At 40.1% G+C, this 20,223-nt stretch overlaps 2 protein-coding genes across 5 annotated transcripts in view; one reads left to right on the top strand and one right to left on the bottom strand.

Moving 5' to 3' along the window:
- Positions 1-6,366: 6,366 nt before the first annotated feature.
- On the bottom strand, positions 6,367-10,049 carry ramac (RNA guanine-7 methyltransferase activating subunit). Of its 2 annotated transcripts, none has more exons than XM_005463181.3 (3): positions 9,910-10,049; positions 8,901-9,071; positions 6,367-7,291 (listed from the first exon to the last, which is right to left on the bottom strand). In XM_005463181.3, the coding sequence occupies exons 2-3, from the start codon at positions 9,068-9,070 to the stop codon at positions 7,039-7,041; spliced, it is 423 nt and encodes a 140-aa protein (XP_005463238.1). In that variant the 5' UTR covers position 9,071; positions 9,910-10,049; the 3' UTR covers positions 6,367-7,038. The 2 variants fall into 2 exon arrangements, with proteins under 2 accessions (XP_005463238.1, XP_003458253.1); XM_003458205.4 differs by lacking the exon at positions 9,910-10,049 and adding an exon at positions 9,278-9,404.
- The window catches only part of homer2 (homer scaffold protein 2), a 31,920-nt gene continuing 21,142 nt past the window's right edge, over positions 9,446-20,223 (top strand). Inside the window, exon 1 of one of the 3 annotated variants that reach the window (XM_003458193.5) lies at positions 9,446-9,612. In XM_003458193.5, coding sequence (XP_003458241.1) covers positions 9,611-9,612 — 2 coding nt within the window. In that variant the 5' untranslated portion in view covers positions 9,446-9,610. Of the gene's footprint in view, positions 9,613-9,936; positions 10,058-10,155; positions 10,290-20,223 lie in introns of those variants that run through there. The other 2 variants (XM_005463182.4, XM_005463183.4) reach the window with 2 other exon arrangements.

Genomic DNA, 20,223 nt, shown 5'->3' with positions numbered 1-20,223 from the left:
TTTTTTTTAACTTAACAGAAATAGATAAAAAAAAATTTTTGCTATTTGTAATTCAAATATTTTTGGTTATTATCTCAAAATTTAACTTTTTAAAAACCATTTTATTTATTTTTGCAGATTTTTTTTCTCAGCAATTCGAGTTTGTAAGTCCCAGACCAACCCAAACCGTAACTTTAATTTATATCATTTAGAGGGTACCTTACAAATTTTGGAGCTATTAACCCAAATGTTTGACTTATCAATGAAAGTGGAAGAAAAAAAAACTGTCATAGGCATGTGCCTTCACTTGTGGTGCTAAAAAAAAATCAGTTAGTTCCAACAGTAACTACTGAAAGCAAAAAATGTACACAAAACTCTCAATTTCACAAATTCATTCTGGCATCTCCACCATTCATGTCTACATTTCAGACTTGTCGACTGCATCATAGCATAAGCAGGCGTTTGTCAGATTTTTCTTGAAGTTTTATGTTAAGTTTTTTCCCTTTGCATATTCAACAGTGGAGGAAAATTAAGAGTGTCACTCATAAGAATAAAGATGGCACCCTTTTAATTAAGGAGCTAAATGATGGAGTGCAGCAGCATGCACAACACCAAGAATCAGAGACTGAAGTAGCTCAATAAAATAAATCCATATTTATTTATTTATAACTGTGCATTTCTACCATGCACTTTTAAAATTTTGACTCATTTTATCAGCATTTCATTAACAATCAATCAGGAAAAGGATAAACAAAGGCAAATTTCTTACATTTACCTGTTTGGGCGACTTGTTTCAAACAAAGGGACGTTTTCTCTATTCACAGAAAACCTGCACCTTTCCCTCTTGAATGTGACTTTTATTAATATTCAACAATGTAAATTTTCAGCAGTGGTTCGATGTGCTGCTCTGTAGGACGCTGATGGTTGTCATCCTGAAGTCTAATTGCAGCCTAGCCGGCAGTAAGCACAGAGCAGGTTGAAGAATGAGGGAAAATCGTTCCCATTTCACACACTGCTGAATCTGAGAATGTCCTTACCCCGAATGAGAAAAGAAAAACAGATGGCTCAGATGTTGCATTTTTGATAAACATCACTCACAAACCAGCATCCTTACTGCATTGAAAAGGCTTTCGGTGTAGTTCTGTGTGTCAGCCTGTCCCTCGGCCAATCCCTGGTTTGCATGATGGAGACACAGATGGACTGAGTGGAGCATCTAAGGTTTTGGAAGATGGAGCCATCTTTGGTAACAAGAGGAAAGCCATTTCTGCCTGTATTCCCATGGTAGAAGAAATACATTGAATTTTCATCACCTGCATTTTATTTATAACATGAGAATTTACAAGTTGGCCTTTCTACTACATACCGTATGCTGAATTTGTTAATAACTGAGCCAGCTTTTAATTCATGAGAAAGCTTTTTGGCTTATAGTTGCTTGCAAAAAGTGGCACCAAAGCTGCTTCTTGTTATGTTTCAGATCCACCACTGAATACATCTCTCACCAGGTGAAATAAAAGACAATAAAACAGCAGCACAGTTAGTTAGTAAAGGATCAGGTCTGAATGCTTCTTCCACCAAGCATTCCTAGAGCTGTGTATGTGTCCCACTAGAATACCACCTGATATAATCAGACTAACAAGCACTCCTCTGCACCACAGTCCACTGTCTTCACATGGATGACCTGGGCAGCTGCATCATTAAGTTACAGAGTGTGCATTCGGATGAGCAAAGGACTAGGGTGCATTCAAACCTCACTTTGTGCGACCTATTCTTAATTGTTAATTAAGTGCATATATGATCACGTGGCTGCTGGCTGCACGTGTGCTCGTGCGCACAAGGTACACTTGTGTAAAGCATTGTTTGAAGGCTGGAGGCATTCATTTCGACAAAAAAAGGGCAGAGCACGAGCGCTTTGCCATTTACACACGCCACTCTCTACACGAACACTCTGCACTGTCTGCTGGGGGCTGGCTGGCCCAGACCAACCTTAGCCCCTGCACTCTCCAACACCAGATGTAGGTCGTCGAGTGCTCCGGGGGCTGGGGGATCCTGCGTGTTTGTGTGTGTTTCCGGGGAGGCTGTAGTGTATTGTGCGCACAAGCGTATGTGTGTATGCTCTTCCAAGAGGAGGGGGGGCAGAGTGATGATTGTAGTGGATGAGTTCATCATCAAGGACATGGCCCCCAGCGCACTGTCTCCATTGCTGTCACATTGCATCGTCACAAACAGGCCACATGAAGCCTGACAGCCCGGCAGACCACACCGAGGGCATACTCTTCTTGGTCCCTCTCTGTGGCTCTCTCTATTGTTTTCCTTTTCTTACATCTCCAAGTCTCATCATGCATTACCAGGGTATTAATTGGAATTAAAATGTGACGGGATTGATTTTAGGGGGATTCAAAAGGTCGCCACCTGGTAGTCAAAGAAATAACAGTGAGCAGCACATTTATTTTCTTAATGTGGCAAAAACTGCTTAACCAAATGCTTTATGCTGCATTTAGAGATGAGTGCAATGAATGTGTAGGCTAAGGGACAGTACAGTCAACACTCTGTGTCACACAAAGGACCGGATTAACATGCTGACCTTTGGATTAATCTTTCTAGCTGTGTGAACTTTATGTAGAGTCTAGTTTCTGAGGATTTCAAAGGGGATGTCAGTTCATCTCAATCTGACAGGCAGTCCTTCTGATGTGATGTGTTAATATCAGCACCAAATTCTGTACTATGTAAGCTAAACATATTCAAAGCAGGATTCGAGCACGAAGACCCACTTTTTTTGACAATCCATCAAAAGCAAAAACTATCATTAGTGCTAGAGAAGGAAAGGTCAGGGGAAAACACCAAATTCTGTAGGATATATCCTCTATATCCTACGAGACTGATGACAGAGTGAACAACACTGTATGGGTCCTTAAAGAGTCTTTGCCAACAATGCCATCCACAGAGTCATGCTATTAGCGGGGGAAAACCATAAGAAATATGACTTTAGCTTACTCTTGTAATAACTTGACACATTGGGAAATGTTTGTTCACTGTGACCATAGTAAACTTCAGTAGTACCAGTTTAAAAAGTACATCAATTAATGAGCTATATGTGTTGTATGCTCCTTTCATTTTCAAAGCTGTACAGTGGGCCAAATTGGAGTCTCTGGAGGACCGATTCTGGCAACTGGGCCTTATGTTTGACACCCATGCTTTAACACTCTTTCAAGATTATTGAAACTGTAAAAACTCTGTTTCGACCTTCCCAAATGGTCAAGGGAGCCGGCTGCTGCCTGAATTTAGTTTTGCCTGAAGTTTCATACTGCCCACTGTTTGCCAAGTGTTTGCTGAGTGGTGATGTGGGTGGGTTTCTCTTTATAATATTGCATCTAATTCAATATAACGTTTTTGTCATATATACTGTGTTTTCATGTATGATTGCATGTATCCTAATTTTCTATAATTTTCTAGTAGAATATAAAGAAATGAGGGGTGGCTTAAACCTTTTCCACAGTAGTTTACCTTCACTGACTGGAACATAAAATACTGTATAAAGCTCTTAATGACTAATCACTATCATAAAATTTTAGAGTACTCTGTTGTCTCAGCACAGCACTTGACTTGTTGGTTTCCAGTAGACTGGGAGGCAGATCCTTCAGCTATCAGGCTCTTCTCCCGAGGAATCAGTTCCCAGTTTGAGTTCAGAAGACATACACCACCTGTTTTTTCAAGAGTAGGCTCAAAAGTTTCCTTTTTAATGAAAACCTGAAAAATCCTTTCTTTATGATGCTATAGGCCCTTCTTTTGTGGGACCTCCCACAGTGCACCTGTCAGCTCGGCTTTGCTCTCTTCTCGTTCAGTGTAAATTCATTTTATTCACAACTATTGCAGGTCATTAACCTTAGACAGTTTTGGATAGTTTTTGCATTGTCCTCTCTCTTTCCAGAGCCCGTGCGTCTGGCTCTGGAGCTGTGTTCCTGATCTTTTGTTTACTGGCACCACCAATCTGCTCAGTGTTTATTGTTTTTCAGCGCCCATCCTTTCTCTCTCCGCTCACCCCAAATGGTCAAGACAGCCGGCCGCCCAGCCTGAATTTAGTTATGACTGAAGTTTCTTACTGCCCACTGTTTCCCAAGTGCTTGCTGGGTGGTGATGTGTTGGGTTTCTGTTTATAATATTGCATATAAATCTGTTGACCCTAATATGTAAACTCTCCTCAGATTATACTTTTATGATTTGCCAAAGCACTGATAACAAAGACAGTGAACTGACCGTGAAAGATGGGAATATCTACACTCCTTCCCCGTGCCACGTAAACACAAGTCTAGAATTTTTAGATATTTCTCTGCAAATAAACCCCTACTTTACTTACTGAACTACTCTGCACAAGACATCGCTGTGCTGTGAAGACACAGCAGTCTCGGGTGACAACTCTCTAATCTAAACTGATTACAGTGGTGATGGCAGCGTTCTCCAGTGTGCCAGTTTCAGCACATCCCCCACGCACTTACGGCCTAACCTCCTTCCTCCCTCCCTCGCTTATCATCACAGCTGATTGCACTGCTGAAGTCCAAATGAACTGTTAACCCTGTCTTTACCAGGTCCATAAATAGAAAGCACAGAACTGCATCTAGGCAGCGATGAAACAGTGCGGCGGTTTGCTTGCTGCTTCGCTGGATAGACGGCTAATGTGTCCAAAGTTGCTCTTTGTCCCTGAACTGGGATCTGCAGTGAATGCACTGGGAAACACAAGTGCTGACATCTTTAGGCAATGAGCTACATACGCCATAGCCAATGATGCATGTAGCAAGAATGCATTAATAATGCACATTAATATTTTAGATGCTCTTTCACAATATGAACTATTGGTGTTTAGCTTCTTCTGAGCTATGAATGCTGCTTTTCCCCCCCTCCACAGTTGTTCAGGCCATCTGGTTTAATGTGTCATCCAGTACTCCGACATTAAATCTGGTGAAGAGTTTCTGAGCCTGTGGGGTGAAGCATTCATAATTATAACTTCTATGAGAGAATTTGTTGATCCATTTGAAGAAGAGTTAAGGAAATTTCAGGAGAGCTTTTATCTGAGCTAAGATTCAGTATTTGTCGCAGCCAATCAAAATGTAAATCAAAAATAAAGCCAACTCAATAGCAGCGTAGTCCCAAAATCAAAATACCTGGAAAATACTGATTGGTTTATTCTGAAATGTGTTGGAATACAATAAAGATATAAGCCTGGACCACTTATTGATGAATTTTGCAGTAAGGTTCAGCTTATTTAGTGTTTAGTGCTCATTTGTTTCAGAACTGATAAAAAGATTTTATTGCTCTATAAAAACACTCATCAGTGCATTTAGGCACGGTCAAGATAATCTGCTGAAGTTCAAAATAAGCATCACAATGGGGCTGGCGTGAGTATTTCAGAAAGTGCTGATCTACTGTGATTTTTACACACAACCATAATAAAGTGTCTGGTGAATGTACACTACTGGTCAAAAGTTTTAGAACACCCCAATTTTTCCAGTTATTTATTGCAATTCAAGTCATTCAAGTCCAGTGAATAGCTTGAAATGGTACAAAGGTAAGTGGTGAACTCCCAGAGGTTAAAGAAAAGGTCACCCAAAACTGAAAAATAAAAGTGTTTGACATCAACTGTCAAATATGGAGGAAGTGTGATGGTCTGAGGCTGTTTTTCTGGATCTAGGGTCAGTCACTTGTAGAGATTGAGAACCAAAACGGCTACCACAGCATTCTGCGACTGTGACCAGTACAGTCTCCAGACTTAAACCCCATTGAGCTGGTTTGGGATGAACTGGACAGAAGAGCGAAAGCAAAGCAACCTATAAGTGCCACACATTTATGGGAACGTCTGCAAAAGATATGGGAAGAACTTTCTGAAGAATATTTGATTTCTGTTGTAGAAAGAATGCCACGGGTGTGTTCAGCTGTTATATCTGTCAAAGGTGGCTACTTTGATGAGTCAAAAGTTTAAAATACATTTAGGTCTAAGTTGATTCCATTATTTTTTTTTTTAATCTTCAGTTGCTTATTTGTACTATGCTTTCATTTCAGAATGCAAGGAGACATTAAACTGCATAATTTTTAATTTAAAAAAAAAACAAACAAAAAAAAAAAAAAAACCCAAACGGTAGACCAGTAGGAGAGGTGTGTGTGTGTGTGTGTGTGTGTGTGTGTGTGTGTGTGTGTGTGTGTGTGTGTGTGTGTGTGTGTGTATACACACATCATACAAAACTACTATTTATATGCTATGTAATACAAGGACAGTGATCCTTTGGTGCTACAACTTGAATCAGCTTAGTGAGACTAAATGAAAGAAAGAATTAAAAAAAAAAACAAAACAAAAAAAAAAAAACTATATAACTAAAAAAAACAAAACAAAACCCAGAAATATCTTATTTAAAGAAAAATGGTACAAGTTTATTGACAGCAGATTAGTTCTTATGTCTACATGTCCTTGCATAACATTCTGACACAGAAAACTGATGCCGTTTTGTCCACAAATTCAGGTTTAGTGTTTGTTACAACACTGTACCACACAATTTTATACCAAAGCATATAAAACAGTAGCAGAAAATAAACAAAACAATGCTCCTGTGAAATTTCAGAGCAATAATGTGCTAATGAAATTATACAGCAGCCCACAAACCCGAGAGAAACAGTCATTTGCAGTGTGAGCTCCACTGCAAAGCTATCTCCTGTTAAGATATCCAAATATGACAACAGAGCTGAGCAGTGTGAAATAACATGGGAAAACATTACTGTGGTTAGGTATGACGAAGGAGGGGAAAAAAAGAAAAAAGCTAAGTGGAAATCCAAAAGAAAAGCAGCAGCTTTACACAGTCCCATTTACCTGCCAGGAATTTTAATTTGGAGAGTAAAAATCAGTGCATCAAAAATAAAATGATAAACACAAAAGACTTTTTAGTTTATACATTGCTCATCCTGGCTTATATATGCATCTTGAATCACTGGAAGAAACATTAGTTGCACACTCCTGCATATAGTACTACAATGTGAGCTGAAAGATTACAAATACTTTAAACGCTTGGAACACCTGAGAGATCAACAGCGATCATGATGTGGTCTCTGATGGGAGAAGTTGTATCCCTGGTTGGAGCTTGGCCGACCTGAATAAGACCCACTTCCATGACCCCAGTGCCTGTCTCGGTCTCGCTCTCTGTCTCGGTCTCGCTCTCTGTCTCGGTCTCGCTCTCTGTCTCGGTCTCTGTCTCGCCAATGTTGCTGTCCACGATCATCTCGTCTCCAACCGCGGTCTCCTCCCCATCCACGTCCTCTGTGACCACGGTCATGGTACCTTGATGATGACATAAAATTAACAAACAACAGGCAGTGATTGATAGACATTAGCTTAAGTTGTCCTTATAAACTACTATGGTATTGTGAGTCGTGCTCACTGGGTTTCTCTAATCTCTCATCACAATTTAAAAATAGATTTCTCATTTACAAGAGGGTAAAATACCAGGAAACTCCTCCAGAAACTTCAGTGTTAATGCTGGGATTTCAGTTTTATGAAGGCAGTTCACTGCTTACTGGGGTACATCACCATGGCAACTTATTCTGCCAACCTAACCTGCAGGCTATGCTCCAGATTAGATATTAACAGGTCCAAAATTACCACCTATGGATTAATCAGTTCTCTGGAAAATAGCGTCAACATTCCTGGAAGATCCCTCTGACCTCTGTGGGCAGACTGTATTGGGTCCAAGTTTTCTTAAGAGCATAACAAACACAGATTTTGAGATCTAGCCTTATTCCTTGAATTTTTTTGTGCCATTTTCTGCAAATATTGGAGAATTTCATTACACAATTATTAATGGGGTCACACAACACATTTATGAACCTTACATCAAATTTGCTCACAGACAAAGCTTGCATCTGAATTACAAACAAAACTAAAACCATCTTACAGACACTACATTAATTTCATTGCATAACAATTGTAATCCATCAGATGTCTTTGTTACAGCAGACTTACAACTTACACAGTCCTCATTTTCATCAGCATTCTTTCGTGGTTCCTGGAGGAGTTTAAACAGATATGCCCAGACCTCCCTTTTTTAGTCACCTCCTCCAGCCCTTGTGCTGCGACACCGAGGTGTTCCCAAGCCAGCTGAGAGACAAAGTCTTAGAAATGACTAAAGAAATTACTTGTCCTGGGTTGGCCCTGATAACTCCTCTGTAGGACATGCTCTAAACACCTCATCTGGGAGGGAAACTAGTCAGATGGTTGAATCACCAAAACTGGCTCCTTTTGATATGTGTGAAAGTAGCTGCTTTATTCTGAGCACCACCTGAATGACCGAGCTTTCATCCTCTCTCTCAGGATGGAGGAAGCTCTTTTCCACCACTCCACAAATCGCCACCTTATAACAGGGGAGGAGTTTGTGTGCTGTCTCAAGTAATTTGCTCCAAGTGGCAAACTGGTCCTGGGTGAAGGGCAGAATAGATGTGTCTGTGTTGGTTCAAAGTCACACAGATCATTGGAGTCATGTGTGGTTGGTTGGGGGGGCTTGCGACTGGGTAGATGCTGCCAGTGCCATGCCTTTCAAAATATATCAGCGGTATCTCGAACGTACTTCATAGTACACTGTCCAGATCAATGGCATAGTGGAATACTGATCTTTAAGGATAGTTTCACCCCTCTGACTATCTTGCTGTCATTTTTCAGTGGAAAACTGCCTTACTTAATGATAAGTATTTTGCATTCTTTTTTACTAGTTCAGAGCACCTAAACAAAATCTCTCATTCCTTACTGATATCCCAGCTACACGATGGTTAGGGGAATTCTCCTTAATATTTTCTAACGCTTATCAGCTACATTACAGCGGTGTTCCTATCATTATCACTTCTCTCAATCGTTAGCAGTTTCGCAATGACAAAGTGAAATCAACAAGGAACCCTACCTGTTATCTCTGCCCCTCTGGTTTCCTCCCCCACGACCCCTCCAGTCCTCCACGATGGGAGGGCGGTCTGCAGGACGGTTTAGATACTCCTGGTACTCCTGATCCTCCGAGGAGAACCTGTCTGCGAACATCTCCTCGTAGTTCTGCTGGGTTTCCGCAGTTTCGGTCATTCTGTGAGCACACAAATTATTGAAATACTTAATAACACAGAAAAGCTGCTATCGCGGCGTCGTGTTTATATTCCCTCTTGGTCTTGCTAAACCGCGTGTTCCCAATAAGATAACTATTCTGGACAGTAATAGTAGTTATCCAACACATAAACAACGAAAGATAAACCTAGATTAAAAACAGTTACATCTCTGGCTTTTAAAAAATACCTTAATGTGACAAGTACGTCGTTAGCTTTAGCGACACTTTCCACTTCTGAAATTTCAGTGTTGTACATCGCTGAAATCCTTCCCCCCCGGAACAAACCTCTACAAATTTTAACGGTTCTGGGAGCGCGCGCACCTGCCAGAGATTAATGAATGTTACCTGGCAGTAACGGGATAGAAGAAAAAAGCCCAACAATCATTATGAAAAGATTCAAGAGCTATTAATTGACACAATTAGATGCTAATAAGTGGTGTAGCGAAGTTTCCTTGAACAGTTATTCCGCTTAATTTGTGAGAAAGGGCAAACTGGTGGAAGCCAGCACAGTGAATGGAAACATGTAAGTGCATCAGATTTTTTTATTTAAAAAACCGTCGGGTTTAACTGAAAATTATTATTATTTTTGTTTATGACTAAAAAAGAAGCACCAGTCTGGCCTGAAAGTCCATCTAAAACCGCAGACGCCACCACAGATATGACAGGTTTAGGAAACAGTGGGTGGCTGAAAGGAGAAAGCAGGTGGAAGCCACCCCGTGTCGCTGCTGCTGCCGTTGATATGAAACAGCCCCGTTGTGGAGGAAGAAGCTCAGCTCAGCTCAGCGCAGAGCAGCGAAATGCAAACATTAACTTAACTCACCACCGCCGATTGTTTGAAGGCGGCGAGGGAGAAGCCACGCCAAGGTGGGATTCACACCCGCCCATCTGAACAGGAAAAACAAAGGAGGAGAGGAGGAAAAAACTTCCTGAATTGAACAGGCTTCTGTGAGAATGAGCTTGACAGCCCGGTGAGTCGAGTTTGCGAAGAACTGCTCTCTCTCTCTCTCTCATATCTCAGCTGTCTCTCAGCGGCAAGAGGACTTGTTCGGAGCTGGCACACGGGGTTATGAACTCTTTGGACCGCTAATCATCTACGGACTGCGCTTTTGAAACATTATTTTTCCTCTCAACCCAGCCAATACATAACCTTCAGATTAAAGAAAAAAAGAAGGAGTTGTTCCTCAAGTCCGCGGCAATGGGGTGAGTAATCCAGAAAGCGCTGCCCTTCAGAGCGCCTCTCATGACACCTGCGCTGACTAAAAATGTGTTTGTGCGGCGAAAAGACGGCAAATATGCCCCCAGAGCTGCCCGTTTCACCTGTCAGCCCTCAAATACATTTAATTCTAAATATCGCTGTTCTCAAGCGCCAGGTTGTGAGAAGATCACCTCTGTTTTATTGCCAGATTGTGTTGCAATGTGGGGAAATTAATGAGGTGACTCTTGGTGGACTGTCAGTGAGACTATTCAGATGTTATGTGTGTGTATGTGCGTTTGTGTGTGGTGGGGGAGTGGGGGTTGATGCCATATTTATAATTATGGATTTATGTTTTATTTATGAGCAGAATTTCAAAAGGATTCATTCTTGAGTGCTCTGCTTCTTCCTTTTCTTCAGGATAGGAATATGGTTTGGAGAGGGTTATCATATGGAGGTGTCAGAGTCAACACTGCCCACTAATGAGGAGAGATGGTGGTACTTGTGGGAGTGTGTATTTGTACGTATGTGTGTTGTCCACAGTACTGGAGGTAGTGGCGTGTACTCCCACAGTAGTTTTACATGGTACCGTACAGTATTTTGCCTCCATACTGTGGTGTGAATGTTGATTCTGTGGCTCACTGCCACAGTTACGCAATCACCATCTCTCCCTCTTTCTTCACATCTACATATATTCCTGTCTTTGCTTTCCAAGCAGCTGGAATGTATTTAATTTCACACAAAAAAGGGAAAACTTTTCAGACCTAAACCTAATTCTAGATCATTTATTTATTCATTTATTTATTTTAGGAATTCTTCTACTTGTAACACACAAAACTTGGATTTATGGAAACTATGATGTGAGGCGTGAATCACTAGCTGCATAAATGTTCAATTATGTAATGAGTACCACCCCATACCAAAGTGCTTGCTTTTCCTCAGTATTTTAATGCGTAAGAAACCAGTTCAACAGTCCTGACTTCCTTTCGCCAGTTTGGTGTACTCACCCAGCCGGTTTCAAAGGACTCAGCTGTGTTGTGTCATGAAACTGACCCATGCAGCGGACCTGTGACAAGCATGGCAGCCAGGCCAAAGCAGGAGTTCCCACCTACTCACAGGCACAGAAAAAGTTCCCTTTTTCTTTTCTACTTTCACTCAGTGCTAAGCAGTGGTGTCACTTGTCAGCTAAATACCTTTTTAAGAAGGAGGGAACAAATGGCTTCTATGAAATTTCATCCCACAGGACTTCCTTGAAACTACATTGGCTGCCTTTGTCATTCCAATTAGTTTCGGGGTAATCAAATGTTGCTTGTATAAAAAAAAAAAAAATCTTAAAATTCCTTTTCGCAATACCTGATCAGCAGTAAAAAAAAAATCAAAACTATGGAAGGCTGATAAATCCAATCTCCTACACTTCTGATTCAGTGTTGTTGCTTTGATGCATTTGAATCAGCAGCTATTACAGCAGTGATTGAATCAGCATGTTGTGAATGTGTTAGATTGTCTGACCAGGAGTCCAAATCACAACTAATGAAATTTACTCTCATAGAAGGCAAAGAAAATATCCAATAATAATAGCGAATCAAATGTGAGAACTGAAACCAGAAACTTTCTCCTTAAGAAATGCCTTAATCAATGTTGCTCATTACATTTCTGCAAGTGCATTTGTTTATAGGGCTGCAACTGAATGATGGAGATTACTGATGAATCTGCGGGTTTTTTTGTGTGTTTGTGTAAAACAAGACACAAAAAACAATGCCTATCACATCTTAAACCTTGAAGTAACTGGACTAAATTAAAGAAAGGGAAGGGGAATTTTTTTGTTCGCCTTCCAATAATTAGCAGATGTTTTGCTAATTCTCCAGTTTATATATTACAACCTGAGCACACCTGCTAATGATGTAATGTGTTTTGCACGAAGCAGCAAATCAACAGATAAGAATAAGTCTGTGTGTTTGGTGGAGGGAGCTGTAGATCATTTGTCGTGTGTGTGTGTGTGTGTGTGTGTGTGTGTGTGTGTGTGTGTGTGTGGGGTAGGTATTTAGGTGCCTTTGTCCCTGAAGCTCCTGCCTCCTAAATGGAGTTATAGATTAACTATAAGTCAGACAACACACACATTAACACCCTCGATATCTATCTTTACGTGTCCCTTTATTACCATATTTCTTTGAGCAAATGATCTATCAATACCCTCTTGACCCTGAGACACTTTTTATTGTCCATGCCATTTCCACATGATTTATTGAGTATATACTGTTACATATTGGTCCAAATTGTAGCATTGTATGTGTGCAGCATGTCCTAAAAAAGAATAAATCAAGCCTATGTAATTAAAGACTGGTGAATTGGAGAGGGGGAGGAAATTCAGACGGTAGCACTGGGAAAGAAAGCAATGATAATTCTGTTTCTAAGTACAGTTTTGCAGCTTAAGGGCTGCATCTCTGGAATTATTCCAACATAAAGCTTAGATTGCCTGAAAGCCCCTACTGAATAGGCAGCCACACAGACAGCAATGCAATCAGCATATTGCTATTTAAAGTAAGCCATGCTGGGAGCAGGCCTAACACAGGGATAGATGATAATCTCCTGGCTGGCCAGAGAATGGCATATAAAGGTTTAACACTCATTGATTAGGCTCTGTGACATGTGACGTGGCAGTGGGTCCTTTGGCTGCCCTGACAGGAGAGTGGACTGTAAGCTTAATCTGAGGTTATGTTCTCCATCTGTGTCCGAAGGCTGGAGGGGATGGCTGTAGAGGTGCAGTCGGGGAATAGCAGCAGGTCTTACTGTTAAAGAATCATGTGTAAATGAAAGGGGACAGGCTGATGGCGGATTGGACGACTCATCACCAGATGGTTGAAGCCTAGGAGGCCATCTGCTGCCATGCTGTGCTTCTGTGGAGACTTCCTCACTTCCTTTTCCTTGGAGCGCTCACATTACGTTGGGGTCTGTGTCCTGCCGCCTCAGTGTGGTGGAGGGAGACCTGCTGTGGTGGCTTGTTTGATTCTGGCCTGCTGCCTGTGTTGCATGGGACACTCAATGATGCCAGACCTGGCATTGATTATGAAGGTCATTGGTAAAATGAAAGTTTACCACAGTCGTGCCTAAGACTGAATGTTTTCTACAAAATGAAAGTATCCTGTATTATAGCAATATGTAAAGATTATTTTAGTATTTTTCCAGCTGTTTTCCGATTTCCAAAAATGAGAAAAAACCCGATTACTAATGTTTTAATGTTTTGGCCCTCAGAGCCTGATCATGATCTATGTAAGGAGTGGGACAAAATATTAACAACAGTGTTTTGTCTTGAGATCCTCAATCGTCGATAGCATGGATCCAATTAAGATACTTCTATTGAATAGGTGGACTAAACTGATTTCCCTGACAAAGGTGGACTGTGTATTAAAGCAAGAGAGCTACTGTAATTAACTGATTTTAATGCTAGTAAACAAACCAAGTAACATAACAGCAGCTTTTACTCCTCTTCAGTTGCACAAATATCTTGATGTATGTTTGGATAATTGCCTCACAGAGCATCAAACGTTGTATGCCTAATTGTGGATACCATATTGCCGTACTGAGTTACAGTAGGCACAGGAGTTAAATAGTATGTCTCATGAATATCTAATTTTTACTATAGCCTTATAGAGATTGGGAATTCTGGTAATACTGGAATTTTTTTTTTTTAGTAAAATAGAAATGATTGTAATTAGTTTATGAGCAGTAGTGTTGAATTTGGGCTTATTTTGCCCTTCCCTCCTAACGGTTGGTTCTTCCTGCACTGGATAGTGTAGTGCAGAAGAGATGCCATAAAATAACCTTTAACAGTGACTTAATGTGAGTGGTTTTAAGCTGAGACACCGTGCTCCTGTTTTGTAAATGTCAGGAGAAAGAAAATGAAAGCATAATATAGAGCTGTAGTTCTCTGCTAACTATTAAATCCATTATTTGCCTCACTCAGCGGAGACCTTGAAGTCTGTTATTGCATACAGTATATACATACAGTGGCCTCCTTTGACCTCTTGACATCATTAGTTGAGCAGCGTGTTTGTTGCAGGGAAAGCCCAGGTGGTTTAGTAGTAATGAATCCAGAGAGAATTTCCTCCGCTGCCTACTTTGCTCATTCACACAGACAACATGCCGCTCTCGCTAATAAGGCGATGCCGCTCTCCATCAGGACTCGCAGATAAAATATAAGACAAAGCCTCAGCTGTGCTCACCTAACATGCAAAAAAAGGATAATGAGAATCCAAGTTGATGATTTCTAGTGTTTTATGCTTAGCAAATTAATACATTTGTTTCTAATTTTCCATATTCATGTTGTAAATTTGAGCAGTACACCTTGTGACACAGTTTTGTTCCTTTTGTTACTGTGCTGCACTCTAAAGCAACTTGTAATGTGGTATGCTACTGACAGCACCAGCAGAGAAAGCGAGGAAGGATAACTGCTCCAAGTGAGTGTTTCTGCAACTTCACTGTGGATATTTGACAAGTGAATAATGCCCCATTTGTCACTAAAGTTCTTCGAGCAGGCAGAGAAATCTGCATATATATATATATATATATATATATATATATATATATATATATATATATATATATATATATATATATATATATATATATATATATATATATATATATATATATATATATATATATATATATATATATATATATATATATATATATATATATATATATATATGTGTATTTTTCTTCAGACCACATAGGGACAGGGACAGCACTTTATACATACTCTATGAGTGATATAATGAGCTTAAGTAACTGGGGTAGCCTGCTGATTGTCCTGCTTTAGTGCCCGTTTCATCAAGAAAACTTTCACTGTGGTGAAATTGTCTCTAAAGGAATAAAAAAATAATTGAGTAAAAGACCCAAAAAAAGAGTTCCTAATGTTGGATTTTTCTTTTTGTTAGTGAGATGGTTGCACAGTTTGTGTCCACATCAGGCAGCTGACAGTAATGTGGTCCAGTCTCTAGAGGATTCAAAGGGAAGGAAACATGAAGTCTCACTGGCAAAGAGACTAAAGAGGTTATCTTATATTATAGGTTACTATTCTCAAACATATTGTTATGCTTCTGGAATTGCACCCATGTAAAAGTGACTACTTTATTCATCTCTTGCACATTTAATGCCCCAGACGTGGTACAAACCCAGATAGCGTGTGGCGATGCCATCTCTCTAACCTATTTAGTGAGCGATCTGACACCTTTGTAACAATACTGCAGGCTAGAAAAAATTACACCGAACTTTCTAAAGAGTCGGGCCTTACTGTCGCAAGTGATCAAGTTTTCTTTCTTTAAGATGACAGAAATTACACAAATATGTTTTTACATAACCCCCCTTGGCTCCACATTTAATTTTCAAACATTACCACCTTGTGAGGTTAAACTGTCACACAGGTTTACTGCAGTCATACGAGCTTCCTTGTGTTTAGTGAGACGCATTAACTTTCCGTAGGGATGTAAAGAATGCAGTTCGCATAGCTGAAGCTGCTGACGCAGCAGATTTCTGTTAAACCAGCTTCAAAGCCTGTTTGAGTGACGTTAAATGCTTTAGTGTTTAACCTCAGATTTCCAAATCCTCTATCAGACCGAGAGCTCGATGAGCAAAGTTTGTCTGGGGGTGGGGTAAGCCCGGAGTGGATTCCTATACTCAGGAATCTGGACAAAGCTGTTTGTCTTTGTTACTGAAAGAAAAACATGCCTGATCTGCACAGATGTAGCAGCACACAAGTGCAACGTGACTGCAAGCACTTGCATTAAAATCACCAACCCAGGCTCCTGTTCAAGGATAGAAGCTGTCGGCTGTTTATTCACACTTCCTCTCAGAACACCATGCCATCCTGTATCATCTTAAAATGTCTTCTTTAAGCTGCATCATAATCCTTCTTAGCTGTGTATGGTGTTAGACTAATCGCTACCTACCTGAGTTATCATAACTTTTTGTGAGTTATTACTCTCAAGGCAAGATTTGTTTTAACCATTTATGCATGAATTATGACAACCTCAATCAGGCTTTTTTTCTTAAGTATTTTTTTTCATCTTTAGGCATGAAAAAAAGATTTTCGAACTTCATTTTTTTTAAACATGTACTTTTCAAAGAGTTTTTTTTTTTTTTACTTGTCCACTTAGGTGGACAACATCACCTTTGGAGTGGGTGGCAGGGTATGGAGTGACACATCAGTGTCCAATGTAGTGGTTTATGTGCAAGTATACCATCAACAATGACATTGTGAAAGGCTGATACAAGAAAACAGCATTTGAATAGCTGTCTACTGTAGTGACCACTATGTGTGAAAGGGTTAAAAAAGCATGTATTTATAGGTGAGGTACTCTGAGTAGATGGATCTGTCTGTCGGCTCACTTTAAATCTTTTTGCTGGTACACAACAAACACGATTGCTGTGTTATCAGTGTGTACAGTCCTGAGGTGCGTGTGTAGGTGTATCTAAGCATAGACGGTGCAGTCTAACTCAGACCTGCTCCCCCCACATAGAAACACACACACCTGTAAATTATTCAAAGCACCAGATGGGGACAGAGAACACCTGACAGGCAGCGGGACAAAGTATTCAGCGGTCGTAGAGTCCCAAACGTTGTCGTCTTTTTTCTTCTTCTCTCCTTTATTTTTTTTTTTTATATCTAGCAAAATCAATCAACCTAATGCTTTTTATCTGAGAAAAGCAGATCAGTCAAATCCATTAAACAGTTGTATGAGTGCATCCATGTGTTTGGCAGCGGCCTTTCACTCCTCCTTCCTTTGCCAGTCTGAGCTGGCTCGAGACACTGGCACTGCAAAGGTCAGCGCGTGTGGCTATGTAAAGCGACAACAGTGATCTGTATAATGGGTTTTGTTGTTCCCAAAGCAGATGAAGACAGAGATTAGGCTTAAAGGGGACAGTGAATTTATTAGGCTTTCATTTCTGTGAGAACCATAATCCCAATGGAAGTAAAAGCTTTATTAGCTCATGAATATGTGCTGCCTGCCAGCTTGTCTGTCTGACATTATTTTCACCGGCAACTCATAACAGTGCATTAAAGTATTTCTGTACTGAAGGTCCACGAGACATGTCACTTTGCCCGTTGCAGTGAAGCTTTGCAACAACAAAGAGACCATCTGTACTCTGTTCATGAAACATGTGTACGCTTCTCAGCATGCAAAAAATTGTTTGTTCAGATTTTTAAATTTTTTTTTAAAATATACTCTCAGATGATTTTGATTTAGATTAATTTTCCTAAGCACATCCCCGTGCTTAAAATGTTCAAAATAGATTTGTTGGCATCACATTACAGCAGCTGTACCAGTGTATCTAGCTCAGAATCATTACATATGTTTCAGGCATTTTGTAGAAGGAAGATACCAGCCCAAGAAAATGAATGTAATGAAACGGTAAAAAGGGTTATAACAAAGAAAATATAATGCAGTAGAAAAAATTGTGTGGTTCTGTTGCTGTGGTGGTTCAATCCCCAGCTGCTCCAGTTTGGTTTGGGCAAGATAGTGAATTTAAGTTTCCCCTGATGCATCCATAAGATTGTGAATGCTAGACAAAGTCCTTGTTTGAATGAACGTGTGATTGGGTGAATGCAGCTTGTAATAAAAAGTGCTTTGAGTGCTCAGAGTAGAAAAGTGCCATAAAAGTCCAAGTCCAAGTGATAAGATTTTGTGGAGGCAGATAAGTGATATGTAAACAATGTTTTAGAAGCACATTTGGGATTTTACAGAGAATAAAATTATCATTAAATCATCAGTAATTATCAGAGGACAGAATGAGGCTTATAAGATGGAAATGGAAACTGGCCATGACTGTGTTTGGGTGAGCTAATGCTATTGCTGGCTAGCTAGACGGGTTGGCTGGATTCAACTCTACTCATTTTGATATTAAGAGGACATGCTAATTTAAGTTAGCAAATAACAAGATATGAAATCTACTAACCAGAAAAACTTAACAGCTGACTCCTTTTTGTCTTTTACTACCTGATACTGATTAAGAGAAATCCACCTGTGACTCAATGCTGCCAGTGCCACCAAGCCTCAACACAATTTAAACTGATGTGTTTTTAAAAATAAATTCACTCTGTGCAGTGGTCACAAACAGGTGGATTTGCTATAGAGACAAAAAACGGACAGCCTGAAGAGACACGTTTCGGCTGTAAAGTTGAGTATTTTAACCTGGGATTCTGTGGGGGTGGAGTGGCTTTTAGAGGTATCCTGAAGTGCCCATTTGAGGAAATTACAACTTAATTTTTCTGCCCTGGAGTTTGATGTTGGCTTAAGATATAATGTAACATAACAGATCATCCTTGAGGGCTGTTCATACATCACAGCATCCAAATTTCTGACTCAAAAGGGTTCTTTTAGTATAGTTGCAGTCATTAGAGTTCAGCGTTTGGTGCATTTTAGCCAGGTCTTGGCTTTAGATGGAGAATTGAAGGTGAAATCCAAAATGAAAGACTAGAATCTACAATATGGGCTTGTGTAAATGTGTGGGTCCGACACACTATGGACCGCAGCAAAATACATGTAGCTTATATACCAGCAAACATTTTATTCTCCCTGTTTTCCAGAACGTGGGAATGAACTGCACTGTGCTGTGCTTGTACTGTAGCTCACTACTCAAGGCATCAATATGCTTCCACTGAAGTGCTCTTCAGATGGCTGAACAGCATGTGAAAGCCCACTTACTCCCCGATGTCAGCACTGAGGGGGGGCTGCATCCAACATTTTCTTTATTTTCCTAAAGCGACAGTCACAAGAACACCACTTTCATACCACTAATGATCAGCTGTAGATTTGTTTTTGTTTTTTTCCCAGAGGCTTTTTTCCCCTTCTTGACACAATTACTTATGTCACTTTCTGTGTCTATAACCATGTGCAATGTGTTGCATGCCTTTGAGGAAGGATTGTTCAGGAGTGTGTTATGCATGTTTGCACCGTTCATTGCATTTCACTGCTCTGTGAAGGCACAGTTTTCACAATGCATTTGACTGTGCCTTGTGGGACAGAAGCACTTTTGGTGTCAGATGTGGTTGGAGGGCCCTTGGAATTAAAGAAAGGATAACAAAATGATCAGTATGTGCTCAGAACAAGCTACTAAAATATACTGCAATCAGAATAACAAAGCACTGACAACAGTCAAGTTATTTGTACCAAGCAGTGGCATCTTTCTAATCTATATTCTGTCTCTGAAAGTCCTTTTTACTTCACATTTTGATTTCCAACAAGTACTTCGAATCCGTCTCCCCACATTCTTCAGCTTGTATCCATTATTAAGTTCTTCAGGTGTCCTATGATCCCTCTCATCTCAGCCACTCCACTTAATTATTCCTCACTCTTGGAACGTTATAGAGGAGCATTTCAACCACCTGCACTTGCCTTTTGAAATGAGAACCTCCAGTGGAAATTTTAACCCTCCTGAGCCCAGTCCTTTTAAAGCACTATCATTAAAGAGAAGGCCGACTGTTTTTTTTTTTATTACTTTTTTGCTTCTAGCGGCAGTGCTCTTTCAGTCTTAGGTTTCTGCATAGTTGCCTTGAAACACTAAAAATGAATGGTCTGCTTTCAGATGGGGGTTGTTTTTTATATTTATTTATTTATTTATTTATTTATTTGTAACCACAAGAAAATGTGTAATAGTGTAGTAGATACCGATGTGTTCTTTTTGCTGAACCCAGCGATCACAATGGCTTGAAATTTAATTGATTTACAGAGTCATGTCTGTTGTAATACAGTGTCACCTGAAGATCACTCAGTGTTGATTTTCTCTGCATTCTCTAAATCGGGGCGTGTCAAACATACGGCCTGGGGCCCAGAATTGGCCCACCAAAGACTTTGGAAAATGTGAAAAGGGGCGTATATTTTGGACTTTTAACTGGTTTTTAAGTTTTTACATTTTTACATCTTACCGTACTGATTTAAAAAC

Source organism: Oreochromis niloticus, linkage group LG1 (genome assembly GCF_001858045.2).
Source record: "Oreochromis niloticus isolate F11D_XX linkage group LG1, O_niloticus_UMD_NMBU, whole genome shotgun sequence".
Classification (NCBI taxonomy): domain Eukaryota; kingdom Metazoa; phylum Chordata; class Actinopteri; order Cichliformes; family Cichlidae; genus Oreochromis; species Oreochromis niloticus.
This window is presented reverse-complemented; position numbering and strand designations above follow the sequence as displayed.

Excerpts from the sequence above, each read along its gene's own strand:
- ramac (XM_003458205.4), bottom strand. The coding sequence starts at position 9,345 with ATGTACAACACTGAAATTTCAGAAGTGGAAAGTGTCGCTAAAGCTAAC. Across the intron at positions 9,072-9,277 it reads GACGTACTTGTCACATTAAG|AATGACCGAAACTGCGGAAA; the intron begins GTATTTTTTAAA and ends GTGTGCTCACAG. Across the intron at positions 7,292-8,900 it reads CAGAGGGGCAGAGATAACAG|GTACCATGACCGTGGTCACA; the intron begins GTAGGGTTCCTT and ends GTCATCATCAAG.